Below are 17,672 nucleotides of genomic sequence, written 5' to 3'. Positions count from 1 at the left end.
TTCACTAGTACTGTGCTTTTATACTGTACCTGTTTGCACCAACAATGCCCCTGCATGGAAATGTCATAGTTTTTCAAGGAAGCTCAGGACCATGTCAATGCTTTTCAAAGAATCATAGACTCTTATGAGTTGGAAGGGACCCCAGGGGTCATCTAGCTCAACCCTCTGCTATGCAGGAATCTCAGCTAAAGCATCCATGACAGATGGATATCCAACCTCTGTTTAAAAACCTCCAATGTGTCTATTTTAAATGGTTTGGGCACTCGTTGTTTGATCTCTGGCCTTTTAAGCAGGAAAAAACTATTCCAGGAGTTTTCAGAAATCAATTTCACACTTTAAAAGCTTTAAAAATACTAGGAGGAACTTGGCACACTTTGATGGGCTCTCCCATAGGCCATCAAGGTCTAGTTTAGGAATTACAGTAACCAGTCTCCTGAAATGGCCCATAGATGTCAGTGTCCTTCCTTAAATTCTGAAGGCTCTCAAAAGGTGATATCCAGATCCCAAGGCACAAGAAACAAGGTGCTTGCTTGTGGCCATTCTGTAGAGCATGATAATCCAACAGTCCACACCTTCCCTGAGTAACAGGGAAGTGGTTCAACTTAATGGTGTAACGTTGGAAAATGTCGACCACCTTTCCTACCCGAGCAGTTATCTTTCCACAAGGGCCAACTTTGATGCCAAAATCCAGCATCGCCTGAGTTCTGCAAGCTCAACTTTCTCCTGATTGAAGCAACAAGTGTTTGAGGACCAGGACGTTCACAGAGAAACCAAAATGCTCATTTACAAAGCCATTGTACTACCAACCTTACTGTATGTTTGCAAACCATGGACCACTTATAAACCCTATCTCCAACTCCTCGAAAGATTCTATCAACAATGTCTCTGGAAAAAATTACACATCTCTTGGGAAGACAGGCGAACAAATGTCAGTGTACTAGAAGAAGCAAAGATCACCAGTGTTGAAGCAATGATTCTTCAACATCAACTTCGTTGGACTGGTCATGTTGTTTAGATACCTGATTACCATCTTCTAAAACAACTACTCTATTCTCAGCTCAGTAATTGAAAGTGAAATACTGCTGAACAACAAAAGAGGTTTAAAGATGTTCTCAGGGCAAATCTCTTAAAATGTAGCATAAGCACTTATAACTGGGAAACACTGGCCTGCAAGCGCTCCAATTGGAGAACAGCCTTTACCATAGCAGCCATGGACTTTGAAGAAGCACAAACTCAGGGTGAAAAGGAGAAACAAGCGAAGAGGAAGGCACGCTTGGCAAACCCTCACTGTGATCAACTCCCACCTGGAAACCTATGTCCCCACTGTGGAAAGACATGTGGATCCAGAATTGGCCACCACTTACAGACTCACGGTTAAGACTGTTTTCATGGAAGACAATCTTACTCGGCTACGAGTGCTCGCCAAAGAAGCAACAGCAATACAGTAAAAGAACAAGAAGTGGGATGATTTTGTGAAAGGGTATAGGATTGCATCCAATGATGATTTTGAAAGCCCTATTTCACTGCACAAATTAGACTGCCCAGTTTTTTCAGATTATCCTTGCGTACTACCCTCAGGAACAGCGTTAGAGGAGGACAGTGAGAATCAAGTGGCTTGGGAAAAATGGGGTGCCATGCCTGGCACAACTGGGGCGTGCTTCGCCAGAAGCAGCTTAGTCATGCTGGCCACATGACCCGGCTGTACGCTGGCTCCCTCGGCCAATAAAGCAAGAAGAGCGCCGCAACCCCAGAGTCGGTCACGACTGGGCCTAATGGTCAGGGGTCCCTTTACCTTTTACTAGCCCTCTGCCTGGCTCTGCCAACAGGGGGCAGAATCACAGCAGAGTAGGGCTAGGCAATATATCGATTTATTGTCCCAAATCGATTTGAAGTGCACATTGTCGTATCGGATTCATAACTACTGACCTGACAATATATCGCCAATTGTGTGTGTGTGTGTGTGTGTGTGTGTGAGAGAGAGAGAGAGAGAGAGAGAGAGAGAGACAGAGAGAGATGCAAAAATCACAATGTGGGGAATACTATGAAGCCAGCCAGTGCTTCTATTGATCCCGGTAGTGCCTGTTAACTCTGCTGACAAAGCTCTCCCCTGCCTGAGGCAGGGGGCAGCGAATCACAAGATCAGGTGCTGGCAGAAATCATGGTGAGGGGGAAACCGTGTCCCTAGATAGCTCCATCCTTATTTCAGACATCGTGATATATCAGTATATCACAATGTTTAGCTGGTGATATATCACAATGCTGAAAACCTGATTATCACCCAACCCTACTGCAAAGGATCTTGCAGAGGGCGGGCAAGATATGGTAGCCAACAAGGGGACCCTGAAATGAGACATGTCAGGCTTAGGGTGAGAGCAGAACTGTGCTGGCTATGGATCTATTGGATCCTAAGCTAAGCGCTTCCTGGAGAGGAGCCTAATTTGGGTGTAAAGCTGGTGTAGAGGGGGGAAAGTCTCTCTCTCTCTCTCTCTCTCTCTCTCTCTCTCTGTGTGTGTGTGTAATGGCTGCAGACTCAATGAAGGACCCTCCATACTGCACCTCCCTCAAAATTTGCCCAGGGAAGGAGAGGTGGGCGTGGGTGGGTAGGTAGAGGGGTAATACACTAGCCCATTGTCTGCTCTTATCCATGATTAAAGAGATTGAACTAGGTTACATCTGCACCAGACTTTTGAGAATGGTCAAGTTCACTGGCTGCATTCAATTCTTGGCATTTCAAGGCTCCCAGATCATTGAAATCCGTATCAGATTCCATCTTAGTACATGAAAGTAGTGCAAGTAATGCATATTAAAGGGCTTTAAAGCCTCGTTTCAGGACTCAGGTCTTAAGACCCATGTTGCTAAAAATGCACAAAGCAGCATTCAAGTGTTTTCAGCACAAAAATAGAAAACAAGATCTTCTGATCTGGGTTCTGGCCAGCAGCCACGTGCACACAAGGCAGGCTGGACAAGTACTTTGAGGCAGAAATCCATTTGCAAGGGCAATGAAGTGGACTGAGGGGTTTGCAAGGTGGGGGGAGGAAAGTGTAGTGACACCCAGGTGTCTCATCTATTTCGGTTTATCCAGGTTTGTTCATACATTTAAAGAGTCTTTAATGCAAGAAAAATGAAGACCCGACACAAAACGAGGTACATGGGAGAAACAAATCTGTTTCATTCCTTGCCTTTAGACATAACAAATCTGTATTCCGATGAAAGGTTTAATGGAAAAGCCAACATGTAACAACATTACCATTTGCTCCTTACCTGAAAAAACAGGATTATGTTCCATATCAGGCCCAGGACCATGGAAGAGTTTCCATCTGCTATTTCAGCTGCATCAATGCTAACCAGCTTCACCTACAGAAAAGGGGGTTGCAGGTTTTAAAAGACGTTTAAAAACAGGTAGACAAATGCACTCAAGTGCAGTTTTAATTACAGAATGCACATGTGTCACATCTAAAGGCCAGGGAACAGGGAGTTGCATTTTGCACTCATACTGGGTGAGGTTTTGGCTTGCAATGTATAAAGCTGGATTGCTTGCTTCTATGTATATCTAGTTCATGCAATATGGTTGCAAGATAACGGCTCACTGAAGGGAGGACTGCTTTCTTTATGGGGGGGAGGGAGAGAGAGAGAGAGAGAGAGGAAGGAAGGAAGGAAGGAAGGAAGGAAGGAAGGAAGGAAGGAAGGAAGGAAGGGTGAAGCCACATGGCTGCTATGCACTCATGTAACTAGTTTGACCCTCAGTTGCATTATTCTTAATGCCCTTGTGATGAAGTATTTACTTGATTATATTATGCATATTTGCAGCTACATAATCTGCTGTCATTGTTCTGCTGAAGTCAGATTTATCAGGTCCATCTTGGCAGACAGCCTGCTGACGTGCAGCATGTGTGATTCGGGGAGGGGCAGGCATGGGTAGGCAAACTAAGGCCCGGGGGCCAGATCCAGTCCAATCGCCTTCTAAATCCAGCCCACGGACGGTCCGGGAATCAGCGCGTTTTTACATGAGTAGAATGTGTGCTTTTATTTAAAATGCATCTCTGGGTTATTTGTGGGGCATAGGAATTTGTTCATTTCCCCCCCCAAAAAATATAGGCCGGCTCCCCACAAGGTCTGAGGAACAGTGGACCGGCCCCCTGCTCAAAAAGTTTGCTGACCCTTCCTCTAAGGTGCCATCTGAGCTTCTGGGGTGATAGGAAAGCGGAACAGAATTCCACTCTAATACTAACTGGGCAGAGAAAAACCTCTCCACTATCTTGGGAGGCTCAGCTATCACTACAGATGCCTTCTCCATTTTTAAATGCTTGTTGAGCACGATCTGGGGAAGGGCCGTAGATCTGTGGCAGAACATCTGCTTTGCATTCAGAAGGTCGCAGGTTCAATCCCTGGCATTTTCAGGTAGGGCTGGAAGAGAACCCTGCCTGAAACCCTTGAAGCACTGCTGTCGGTCAGTGCAGACAATATTGAGCTAGATGGACCAGTGGTCTCTGTATAAAGGCAGCTTCCTACATTCGTATCAAGTTACCAAGGATTCTGGGTTTGAAGCCATGACCGGGCCCAGAGTTCCCACAGAGAGGTTTAATCCATATGACAAGGACCAGCTTATGTTTCTCCTTCAAACGACACACTCTCTTCTCTTGCTCATTCATTGCAAGCAGGATGGCAGAGCAGAAAAGAGAGAAATCCCCAGGCTGCCCATGATAGTGTTAAACCCTTCTGTTGCAATACAGGGCCGCAGGCCTTTCTGAAACGCTGACAGTAAGAATATTGAGCCTCTCCCCACCTGTCACAATTCCTCTCAAGTTCTGCATTAACTACACACCATGGCTGTCCCTTCCCACCTCTTTCATGGTGGTTTAATATTTAAACTGCTGGCTCTCCATTGCCAAGGGAATGGTAACAACATTGCCCTGCCCTGCCCTGACTTTTCAAATTTGGTTAAACTGGCTTGAGATCAAGAGGGAAACCTTTTAACCCGTGGCTCAACTGCAACAATGGTTCAGTCCCGGTAAAATGTCACCAACGTCATATCATTCCTCAGAGGGAAGGCCACAAAGGCAGCGCATGGGCTGGAGCAGGATTAAGCAACATGGCGCCTTCACATGTTCCGGCCTACAAATCTCGCCAGTTGCAGTCAACATGGCCAATGGTGAGAGATGACGAGAGTCAGCACCATGTTTGATGCGCATGGATAAATTTTAGGCTGGAGGTTTTTTTTGGGGGGGGGTGTTGTTTGCGTGTCCAGGCACAGTCCCACCCACTTCCGGGAGCCAGACCTCAGACCAAGGAAAACACATGACAGCATATTTTGGGATTAAAATGGCCACAACTTTATTGAATTTCAAATGTAGGAAACCTTGGCTTAGGCATTGGGCGTATATCCCTCTCAGCCCCCAGCTGGGGGTCTGAGGCAAGACAGGGTCAATCGGGAATATGGAGGACACTGCAAAACGTGCATTTACACAGCTGGCCCCCTCCCTGCACTGCTGAGGGAAGCTCTATGGCCCACTGCTGAGCGCTTGTGGTCAGAGACTCCCCTCAGGACCCCTCTAAGAGGGAACCCTGATATCGCCGCCGCAGAAAGGGGTGAGTCACCGCAACATCCCTTCCTCTATTGTTGGACTAAAGGATTCTGCCCAAGGCCTAAAACTGCCACCCAAGACCATGAAATTGCCACCTCACCGCCAAGACTACCTACAGCTGAAAACCACAACTCATGTCCTCATTCCTCAAGGCCCTGCTTCACATCCCACAACCAGTGTTCATTTCCCAATGGTGCACGTCGTCAGCTCTAAACAATTCCAGCTTGTACATTTTAATGTCCGGATGTTTAATCACTCGGCCCCCAATACACAGAGTCACATTGAAAATAGCCCTGTTCATTTAAACTTGTGCGCTGGGCCGCAAACCTCGCCCACCGCCAGGCCCGGTGAGCGGTTATTTAAGCACATCTTTATCCCACTGTAGCACTTACAGTTTGCAAAGTATAAAGTAAAGGTAAAGGGGCCCCTGACCATTAGGTCCAGTTGTGACCGACTCTGGGGTTGCGGCGCTCATCTCGCTTTATTGGCCGAGGGAGCTGGCGTACAGCTTCCAGGTCATGTGGCCAGCATAACTAAGCTGCTTCTGTCGAACCAGAGCAGCGCACGGAAACGCCATTTACCTTTCTGCCGGAGCAGTACCTATTTATCTTACTTGCACTTTGACGTGCTTTCGAACTGCTAGGTTGGCAGGAGCAGGGACCGAGCAACGGGAGCTCACCCCGTTGCGGGGATTCGAACTGCCAACCTTCTGATCGGCAAGTCCTAGGCTCTGTGGTTTAACCCACAGTGCCACCCGCGTCCCTTTTTTTGCAAAGTATATAACCACCCATATCTTTGTTTGGTTCTTGCTGAAACATCCACAAGAGGTGGATCACTCTTATTCCCATGCTGAAGATGGGCAATTATTGTGGGGAATTTGGGGCCCATCTCTTCCAGTCCCAAGCCTGACTTCTCGTTTTTTTCTGAAGTTTCCCAAAACTTCATACATACACTTCAATACATAGTAAAAACTCCCCCCCCCCAACTTCCCAGCCCCATTCCCATGGTGTTTCTGTTTCTTTCCTTCTGCTGCACTGTCTTTTATCTCTTAAACCTTAACAAGAATACCATAACCTCTAATCCCTTCTGTTGCTCATAGTTCAAATCGTGCTCATGTGTTCATCATATAATAATATTTCTTTAAATTAATCTGAAAGGGTTAGACCTTCATTGTTAGACCAAGCCTGACTTTTCTTATCTACTGCCCAAGGTGGGTCCTGTGTTGGAATTTAAAATAGCCTATAAATGGGAAGCTGTTTAGATTTTGCCAGTGCTGGACTTCTCTTGAGTCACACAGCTGTTGCAAGTCCTTGGATTCGAGACCTGGTGGCCCTGGTTTTCACCACCATACGTGAATAGCTCTTCTACATCCTTTCCAACTAAGCATGACTTACAAGAATGAGATTGTGAAGACCCTTGGAAGGGGCTGGACACAAGAGACCAAATCAGTCCATCTGGCCTCTGAAAAGTTCAGTGTGTGCCTAAAGGAGTGTTTCACCTTACATAAGCTTTTAAAGCAAGGCAAGGCACCTTACTATGACATACCAAGGCCCCTGGCAACAGGGCTAGCATGAGCGTGTGAAGTGTGATGTCAGCAGCACATGCAGAATCCAGTGATAAGGGAGCAAAGCAACAACGGCCTAACAGAGACACTGCTGTGAGGCTGGGTGGTGATTTATAGGGCCACAGCTAAGCGACAGAGCATCTGCTTTGCGGGTCCAATCCCCGACACCTTCTGCTTGTCAGTATAGGCCAGGGACAGCCAACGTGTCTTCCAGATCTTGTTGAATCACAACTCCCATCATCTCTGGCCATCTTGCTGGGGATGATGGGAGCTGTAGTCCAAAAACATATGGAAAGCACTATGTTGGCTATCACAACGCTGAGCTAGCTGGGCCAACTGCCAGACTTGGTATACACAGTGGTGGTGTTTAATTGCTTGAGGTGAAACAGGAAGAGCCACCCTGTCACTCCTGCCACCACCACCACCACCAGCACTGATTTCAGATGGGAGTATGCTGATTTCAGGCGATCTCACCCAAATTGGCACCGATGGCAGAGGTGCTTATTTGCTGATGCGGTTCTCATGGCTGCCAATACCTTGCTGCCCATCGCCCAGCCTTGAGAGGGAACTGTATCCATCTCCTCACCTTCACATAAGACTCCAAAATGGGTGTGAGTCATGCTTAGGGGAAAGGCCACAGCTCAGTGGTAGGGTACATGCTTTCATGCAGAAGGTTGTAGGTTCAATCCTTGGCTTCTCCAGTTGGTGCTGGGAGATAACCCAATCCTGGGCAGCCTCTGACAATGCTGAGTGAGATGGACCAATCTTCTGATTTAGTATAAGGCCGCTTTCTACATCCCTCCTTCTGCACTTGATGCAAAGGCAGCCTGCATAGCATCACTAGAGTGGGGTGGCATCCCCCCCCCACATAGTTACACAATGTTCAACCCCAGACCTTGCAGAATTCTAGAGTAACAGTTTCCATCTTTCTTTGCACAAAGCTCAAATGATCTCTTGCTATAAATTGGGCAGAGAAATATAGAACTTGTGATGCTGAAAGCATTTTTTTGGGGGGGAAGGGAAAGTCAGATGACTCAAATCACCAACCTTCAGAGCAACTTGAGTCCAGCTGCTTAAAGGTTGCCGAACACAGGCATTTCTTTTATTTTCTTTTAATATTGGCCTCTTGATCCTTTAATCCAGTTGAACATTACGACATTAAAATAATAATTTGCGTTGAGAGGAACCCCTCCTTCTGCATACTGTATGCAGCCTTTCAGACACAACTTTAAACAAAACATAATTCCTTCAGCTTACACATTCCTCATTTTGGAGAGAGATATATTGCACTGGGAGAAGTGAAAAACAATTCAACAGCTTTCGAATTACTTACATTGCTGTCCTCCAAAAACTTAAGGGCTTTTGCGATATTGTTCAGTCGAAAAATACGATGGGTTGAGGGCTTGTATTCATGTAGCTAAAGAAAAGAGGGAAGTAAGCCAGTTAGTGCTTTTTAAAATGCATTATTGAAGGGGGAAAGGCTGTGGCATCTGCTTTGCATGCAGAAGGTCCCAGGTTCAAACCTACTGCCTGAAACCCTGGAAAGACATTGCCAGACAGCGCAGACTCTACTGAGCTAATTCTGAGCACATCTACCAGGAAGTAAACACCAGTAAGACAAGCTGGAACGTTTGCAGAGGAGAGTGACTGAGGTGATCAAGGGTCTGGAAACCAAGCCTTATGAGGAATGGTTGCGGAGGTTGGTTATGTTTAGCCTGGAAAACTGGGAGGATATATGACAGCCATCTTGTCACATGGAAGATGGAGCAAGCTTGTTTTCTCCTGCTCTGGAGGGTAGGACTCGAACCAATGGCTTCAAGTTACAAGAAAGGAGATTCTGACTCAACATCAGGAAGAACCTTCTGACAGCAACAGCAGTTCAACAGTGGAACAGACTTCCTTGGAGGTTTTTAAGCAGAGGTTGTCTGGCCACCTGTCATGAATGCTTCAGTCGAAATTCTTGCACTGCAGGGGGTTGGACTAGATGACCCCCCCCCCCGGGTCCCTTCCATCTCTGCAATTCCATGATTCTATGACTGCAGTTATAACTGCCAACACTGGCTGTGTCCATGTACTTTCTATGAACCACATGCAACTAGGATATACAGACTGGCTGCAGCTGCCCACCTCAAGATATATTTCTGATGTGGTCCTTGGGTGTTGAAAAGGCTCAATTTTATCACAAATGCTGGGAAAGCAGTAACTGTGAGTGTTTAGCTCTGCCTGGACCTCAGACTGGAGGTATCTTCAGAGGATGAGCAGAGGAACTTGACTCACCCACCACCTGCAAACCTCACACTGTCATTGGCCATGAAGAGCCATTGGATCCAAACCCCATCCCTTCCACTGGCGTCCCCCTGCACCAACTGCCTGGGCTAGGTCAATGACCCACCATTTCTGCCCTAGCCCCATAGGAGCAGGACAGCCCGGCTGAAGCAACCACCAAAGAGGCCAGCTAGCTGAACACAAGGCCACACAGATGGAAGGGGAAGCCACAGGGGACACTTGTCCAGAATAGGGCCTGGCTGAGAGCCAGAAAGGGGTGGGGCCACCAGTTCCTACATAAAGCGTCCGATCTGAGCCACTTCATGGCTGAAGAAACAGCTCTCTTACAAAATCCAGCCCTCCTGACCTGGTAAAAACAGGCAACATCATGTCAGACAGAGGCTGTTAACGAATGTTTACACCTACCAGATTTTGCCCAGAGAGAACTTCCAGCAGAGCCATCAAAATTTTGCCATCTTTAACATCAACCAACAAATCTTTCACTTCCAGAGGGGGGCTGCACTGTGAAGAAAGAAAAGGGTACAGGATTGAGAAAGGTGACTTTTGGCTCTGTCACAGGGCGAGCTAAACAGTAAACCACACAGTTCAAAATTGGGAGTCAACTCGTTATTTGCAAACACTGTCTTCATAGACTTAGAGGAGGTCTTACGCCACGAAATCAGTTGCCGAGACTGAAGGTCCCCCCTCCCCACGGTTGTCTATGTCTCCACCTCTTCAGGACAAGCAATCAGAGACTATGCCTGTATGCCTGTTTTTGCTCCTCCCGTTTCATGCTTCTTCTAGTTCTGGGCATCATGGGGAAAGTGGAGACACCCGTGACTCTTCACCACCATGACTCATCTCTGTCTCTTCACCTCTCTCCTTCCACTAGCCTGATGAGGCTTCTGATTCTGAACTTCTCTCTGCCATAAACTCTCCCTGTTCACTAAGCCCTGTCACCTCTTCAGCTTCCAACACCTCCTCCTCCCAGTCTTCTCCCTCTGACCACTCATCATCGTTCCACCACCAATCCCCACGCTCTGAATCTTCTTCCTTTGGGGGTTTCCCAGCTGGTTCCTCCCACCACTTCTCTGTGTCCAACGAGTCCATGATAGGCACTCAGTTGGAAAGGACCTCAATGGTCATCCAGACCACCTGCAAATGTATAATCAGATAATAAATATTTAAGGAATAATATAAATCCCTATCCTTTCTCATCCACTTTTCAATAACTGCAATTTTTAAAGATGATTGTTGGTTTGTTATTGCTGTTGTTATTTATACAACCTTCATCCTAAGGTCCCAGGGCAGGTTACAACAATTAAAACATTATATTCAAAACAGTTTTAAACAACTTAAAAGTGGGTCCCAAAAATATACATCCAAAATGTCAAAAGCCAAGATAGACAGGTGTGTCTATAATATTTGAATGGGCTAATTTGTTCAGCAGGCTTACCTTTTCCAAATGTAGATTTATCCAACGGGTAAAAGTCCTTTTCTGCACATTTTCCCTTTCCACTAGAAAGGAAAGATATAAAGAAACTCGGGTTTATTAAAAAGGGAAAGCGCCTATTTAACAAAGTGAATCTGCTTAGGAGAAGCAAGGTTTGGCTTCCAGTGCAACTGTGGACTTATATGTCATGCAATCTACGAAAACAACATTAAGGACACTTGCCGAAAGAACACCAGAGGATGCTCCCAGCATCATTGAGCCACATTTGATTCACATGTCTCTTGCTGCTTGGCCTTTTTCTATTGCAGGACTCCCAATATGAACCATTTCAATCTGCATGGCTCACAGAGGCTCCATAAAAGTAATACCGTTTCCAAAAACCCAATTAAACATGTTCTTTGTGCACCTATCCTTGTGAAAAGCAGCAGTCAAAAAGGAAGAAAGAAAAATCTGTCCAAGTCTTAAGATGTCTGCTCACATACATATGGTTTACTGAATCTGTGTTGGCTTTTTCTGGGCATCCAGAGAGCAGTAACAGGATTATAAATCTCATAATTACATACAACACACGGCTAGGCCTGTTCACCAATCCACGGCACCATGCCAGAAAGAAGTCATGTTTGCTAGAACTCAGTAATATAAACAGTAAAAGAGAGAGAGAGAACAGTCTGGTTTCAGTTTTAACCTTCCAAGAGTTCCAGGCTCAATAAAGACAACTCAAGAGGAGAAATGATCACCAGGCAGCTGACTTCAAAACTAGGCTTAACTCTTACTCTCAACTCAAGTTTGAAGCAGCACACCGAGACCAGTCGTTGCTTGTTCTCCCTGTGCACTCGGGACTCCAGAACCCCTTCAGCATTTGTGTGTAAAGACGTGACAATGGCTCATTGGCATTCTAGAGCCCCGGCGCACCCAGGTCATGTTCCCATGGTATGCCTCTGCAAGATGATGCAAACTGAGTCAGCAGCAAAAGTAACCCAGTCTGAGATTCATAGAGTTGGAAGGGACCCTGAGGTCCCCCTTGCAATGAAGGAATATGCAGCTGTCCCATATGGAGATCGAACCTGCAACCACGGAGTTATCAGCCCCAGGCTATAACCCACTGAGCTTTGCATGCAGGTGCTGCAACACAGATTAACTAGTTAACAAAAATCAGAGCAGGGTAGCGAGGAAATGAACAGTACGGGACAGGAAAGGGTTGTGTTGGGGCTACCCTTGAGGTTGGTCTGGAGGCTGCAGTCAGTGCAGAGCACAGTAGCTAGATTGCTTGTGGGAGCAAACTACTGCCACCATATAATACCTGTTATATGTTATAAAAAAAAAATCATTCCTACACACACAAACACCCTAGATCACTGGATCAGATTTGAATGAAGTATGATTGCATCTTGCGTGCAAATAATTTGTGCTCTCTGTTCCTGTTCTTGAAAATGCAAATAAAAATAAAACAACAAAAACAACTTGTGCAATTTCAACCTTATGCACTTGAAAGCCGGCCAGTTGAATTTATGGACATGCATGAACAACATAGAACAAGGGAACTTTGGGGTGGGGGGTGGAGCAAAGTCAGGGGATTCTAGTAGTCCCAGGTTTTGGATTCAATGTGGATTGTCTATATAGTTGTTTTAAGGTTTTGATGTATGGTTTTTCTTTTTCATGTGATGTTTAGTTGTTGTAAAATTAATAAAAATATTATTTCTTTTTTTTTTATAACGAAAGCCGGCCAGTTGAAATACCGCAAATTAATTGCATGCAAAGCAGAAAGCTTAAGAGCTCCTTTTGCACCAGGTTTTTCTGGTGCAGAAAGAGCTTTTAAGGTATCTGCCTTGCTTACCAGGCTCTGGGACACTCTCACAAGATCTTCAGGGATCGTGAGCTCTTGCAAAAGCATTCTGGAGCCCAGGAAGCAAGGCTTAAAAGCTGCCCATCTTGCTTAGAAGGCAAGGATGGTTTGTGTCGAAAGAGAAGCAGCAAGGTGGCAAATGAATTTTACAAGCAATGTGGACAAGATGACTAAAGCATGCTAAACCAGGCTCTGGCACATTGAGTGGACAAGACCAGTAGTGGGACCAATGGTCAAGAAGGTGGTTTCTGCACATGCTGTAGAGGGAAGTGAGGGGCAGATGGGGCTCATCAACCTGGGAAGGTAGCCCATCTAGGAGAAGGAAAACTCTGATCCTAAACCTCTGCTGCCTTGCAGGATATCTTTGGGAGAAGAAAGGGCTAAGGAGTAAACGCTACAGAAATTTGGAGTCCCTAAGACTAAGATCATGGCCACTGGGCCCATCACCTCCTGGCAAATAGAAGGAGAAGAAATGGAGGCAGTGAGAGATTTTACTTTCTTGGGCTCCATGATCACTGCAGATGATGACAGCAGCCACAAAATTAAAAGATGCCTGCTTCTTGGGAGAAAAGCAATGACAAACCTAGACAGCATCTTAAAAAGCAGAGACATCACCTTGCCAACAAAGGTCTGTATAGTTAAAGCTATGGTTTTCCCAGTAGTGATGTATGGAAGTGAGAGCTGGACCATAAAGAAGGCTGATTATCAAAGAACTGATGCTTTTGAATTATGGTGCTGGAGGAGACTCTTGAGAGTCCCATGGACTGCAAGAAGATCAAACCTATCCATTCTTAAGGAAACCAGCCCTGAGTGCTCACTGGAAGGACAGATCCTGAAGCTGAGGCTCCAATACTTTGGCCACCTCATGAGAAGAGAAGACTCCCTGGAAAAGACCCTGATGTTGGGAAAGATGGAGGGCACAAGGAGAAGGGGACGACAGAGGACAAGATGGTTGGACAGTGTTCTCAAAGCTACCAACATGAGTTTGACCAAGCTACGGGAGGCGGTGGAAGACAGGAGTGCCTGGTGTGCACTGGTCCATGGGGTCACAAAGAGTCGGACACGACTAAACAACAAGACAGTTGAATAGCACCTTGTATGCCTCTTTCCAGCAACTCCTTCAGCCAAGCTGGTGCCAAACATATTGCTCTGCTTTCTTTTGGACCACATCAGCGGGACCGAGGGGGGGGGTCTTGTTGTGTGGGCAGCCCAGGACCCCCATACACACTGCCCAGGCTTGCACCCCAGGGAGGTCACTTTGGTGCTGCTAACACAGCCATTACGACTTCACCCCCGGAGGCACACTCCATTGTCTCTCAACAATGTGCATCCAACTATCAAACTGCAATAGTAGGAGGAAGGCCAGGCAGGGGGAGGGCTGGAGGGACTGGGAGTCCCTTTTATATTACAGTTGTTTCTGCCCTTCAACATCTTTTAAAATACATACTTTTCACAACCAACACGAAATTAACAATGGCTCAGTTCATTTGAGGCTCTTCTCAAGGTTGTGATGTGACTAGAGAATACTAAATTCAGGCAGTGCAATCCAAATCCTTGGAGATAGTGGAAAGACCGTGAAAGCAAACAGAATTAGAGAGGACAGAGTATTAATAGTTCTGAAAAAGGCTGTGCAATGGTTACTGGCTTTATGGGAACATTACTGAGGCTAAACAGAATCATCTCTGGCTCAAGTCAGAACTTCTGGAGCTCGCCAGATGAATCCACAGCTTCTTCCAGAGTGGACTTGCATCTGGCCAAGCCGTTAAGGGTGTGCAACACCACACATTTAAGGGAGATTTGTTTAACCAGATCATGGCAGCTAGGCAATTGCCTTCTTCCAGTTTTTAAGCAAGGCCTCTAAAACTGGTCCATCTGTTCTTTAGGAGTGCAGTAGAGTTCTAGATTTTATTTTTCTTTCTTTTTAGTCGTGGGAAATGCAACAACTTTTTCTGCTGTTTGCAAGACCAGCATCCACCATTTTGTACTACCCAAGGGATCTGAGAAGGGGCGGGGAATTTGCTTCTTCAATTGAGTAGTACTTTAAACAAAAACGACAAAAAGGCCTCATGAGTTTGCATTGGATTTGGCTACCACTTAATAAAATGATGTTAGTTACTAAAAATAGTCCCTCTTGTTTTACTGGATTAGAACAGTAAAGCCTAATTTAATTGAAAAATAACTTCACCCTGTGTTCTTTTATTCCTGGAGGTTGCCAAGCTTTAAATTGCTCAAGTTATGAGTTTACCTACTCCGATTTTCAAATCATTCGTAGTGGCAAAATCGCACAGATATTCTCTTTCTTCTCTCCCCCTCCCTTTATTTCAGGATTCTGTGGAGATTTCATTTGGTGGGTAGAAAACACTCCATTGGGAGGACTAGACGGTGCTGGATTTTGATGGGATCCAGCAGGCTCCTTCTTATATTATGGGATGGGATGTGGGAGAGAGACTGAGTTAAAGAAGAAAGGGTTAAATTCCCTTCACGTCTGCTCTGATCCCAGCAAATAATTATACAAACACCTCGCTGAAGTTTAAAAACCTGTATCCTAGCATTTCTTTCGGCTCTTTGTCAGAGGTATTTTCCAGAATTGTTGAACTGTCAGTGTTTTTCTTTTTTTAAGTATTTCACACACCTGTTATTCTCCACTCTCCTATCATATCTCAACAGAATCTCTTCTCATTCAGACAAACGGGTGTCAGAAAATCTGGTTGCACACTTTACGAACTACCGTCAGCAATCCCATCCACTCCCACTTCCTTAAAAATCCAGATGTCGTTCCATTTCAGTTTTATTTTTGGCCACTGTGAACACACCGCATATTTTAAAATCTATTCCTATCTTCGAAAAACAGAGTTTATGCTATAATTTTCTCTGGCAATGGGTTATACAGCCATTCTTGATGGGATTATCTTCTATCTTGTTAATTATGGTGAAAAGCGCCCTGGAATTCTGAAATATGAAGTTACAGCGGAATGGGTAATTATACCAAATTACATAATGAAACATACACTTACTGCTATTTCATCCATGGCCAATACTACTCGGTAAGATTCACAAAGGACCAGCCCTACCATTGGGTAGGATGAAGCAGACCTCAACCCCACCTTCCTCTTTTAACAAACTTTTTGGTCTTTCCCAGTCTGCACGTGTATCAGAATTGTTTTTATTTTTTATTTTATCACTTGCTGTTTGCCAACTTGTGCTCCTCTGGGAAGAAGGGCAGGATATAAGTTAAAGAAATGAATGGCAGGCTTGGGGTTGCTATTAAAAGGGCAATTTGTCATTTAGTTAATTTCACTGTTTTACCACTAGGGTTCCAGCAACTGGTATTCAGAAGAATTGCTACCTCGCAACTGTGGGCACAGAACATAGTCATCATGTCTTGCTAGCAACCACAATAGAATCATAGAATTATAGAGTTGGAAGGGACCCCCAGAGTCATCTAGTCCAACCCCCTGCAATGCAGGAATCTCAGCTAAGGTAAAGATAAAGGGATCCCTAACCATTAGGCCCAGTCATGGCCGACTCTGGGGTTGCGGCGCTCATCTCGCTTTATTGGCTGAGGGAGCCGGCGTACAGCTTCCGGGTCATGTGGCCAGCATGATTAAGCCACTTCTGGTGAACCAGAGCAGCACACGGAAATGCCGTTTACCTTCCCGCCGGAGCAGTACCTTTTTATTTACTTGCACTTTGATGGGCTTTCGAAGTGCTAGGTTGGCAGGAGGAGGGAATGAGCAACGGGAGCTCACCCCGTTGCCAGGATTCGAACCGCCGACCTTCTGAACGGCAAGTTCTAGGCTCTGTGGTTTAACCCACAGTGCCACCTGCGTCCCAATCTCAGCTAAAGCATCCATAATACATGGCCATCTAACCCCTGCTTTAAAAACTCTAAGGAAGGAGAGACCACAGCCTCCCAAGGGAGACCGTTTCACTGTTGAACAACCCTCTCCTCCATAGAAAAGGATCCTTACTTCAGATCCTTGCCCTCAAGCACATGGTTTGCTGTACACAGAATAAATACGTTTCATGGGACAGGGTGGAGCTCAGCAGCCCTTCGCCTCCACCTAACTGCTTACATGCCGCGAACACCCATACAAGGCTCTGTTCAGATCTCAAACTATCATCTGCTTGTAGAGCATTGTGTTTATACAAAAACATATGGCAAACAGTTTGAAAGTCCTGCTAACTTAGTTTGTGAGAACATGGGCAAGGCTGCACGAGGCTGAACCGGTTTTGCACCTTAGGAGGAGGAGATGAAAGACTTGACTGTGTCTCTGTGTGTGTGTTTGTGTGTGTGTGTGTGTGTGTGTGTGTGGTTGTTTGTTTCAATTCACCATGTCTTCATTTGCTTCAACCTTGATAGGAAAGTCAGAACTAGAGCAAAACGTTCTGTCCATGATGGAGCTTAACATTTGTCCCAGGAGTCATGTGAAATTCCATGTCCCCTGCCAGGGAAAGGAATCATTGTTCATAAAATGTATTTCTAAACTGAGTTGCTATTACTATTTGGTTTAGAATACAAATTGTCCTGTAACTGTTAACTGTACAGGCTAGGGCAAAATCCCATATCATCTTGGCTTTAAGTTACAAGAGAGGAGACTCCCACTAAACATATGTAAAAAACTTTCTGACAGTAAGAGCTCTTTGACCATGGAACAGTCTCCCTTGGGATGTTGTGGACTCTCCTTCCTTGGAGGTTCTTAAGCAAAGGTTGGATGCCCATCTGTCATGGAAGCTTTAGCTGAGATTCCTGCATTGCAAGGGGTTAGACTAGATGACCCATGGGTCCCTTCCAACTCTACAAATCTATGATTCCATGCTAATCAATGTCTTATGCAGACTGTTTTGACTCACCAATTCCACCACCATATTCATTGCAGAATTTAGCTTTAAATAAATCAGTTCTCTGTCTGACGGGCTGAAAGAGGACAATCCTCTATTAGTCCTAGTTCAGTTTAAAGATAA

At 45.5% G+C, this 17,672-nt stretch overlaps 1 protein-coding gene across 6 annotated transcripts in view; it reads right to left on the bottom strand.

Moving 5' to 3' along the window:
* The window catches only part of CLMN (calmin), a 70,147-nt gene that overhangs the window by 13,439 nt on the left and 39,036 nt on the right, over positions 1-17,672 (bottom strand). For 4 of the 6 annotated variants that reach the window (XR_014525770.1, XM_083501644.1, XM_083501646.1 and 1 more), the window contains exons 2-5: positions 10,868-10,929; positions 9,838-9,933; positions 8,480-8,563; positions 3,262-3,354 (exon numbers count right to left, since the gene is read on the bottom strand). Coding sequence is in view for 5 of the 6 variants with exons in the window: in XM_083501644.1 (XP_083357770.1) it covers positions 3,262-3,354; positions 8,480-8,563; positions 9,838-9,933; positions 10,868-10,929 (335 nt within the window). In the remaining variant the exon portion in view is untranslated. Of the gene's footprint in view, positions 1-3,261; positions 3,355-6,976; positions 7,134-8,479; positions 8,564-9,837; positions 9,934-10,867; positions 10,930-11,637; positions 11,735-17,672 lie in introns of those variants that run through there. The other 2 variants (XM_083501645.1, XM_083501648.1) reach the window with 2 other exon arrangements.

Source organism: Podarcis liolepis (assembly GCF_965112155.1).
Source record: "Podarcis liolepis genome assembly, chromosome: 1".
Classification (NCBI taxonomy): Eukaryota; Metazoa; Chordata; class Lepidosauria; order Squamata; family Lacertidae; genus Podarcis; species Podarcis liolepis.
This window is presented reverse-complemented; position numbering and strand designations above follow the sequence as displayed.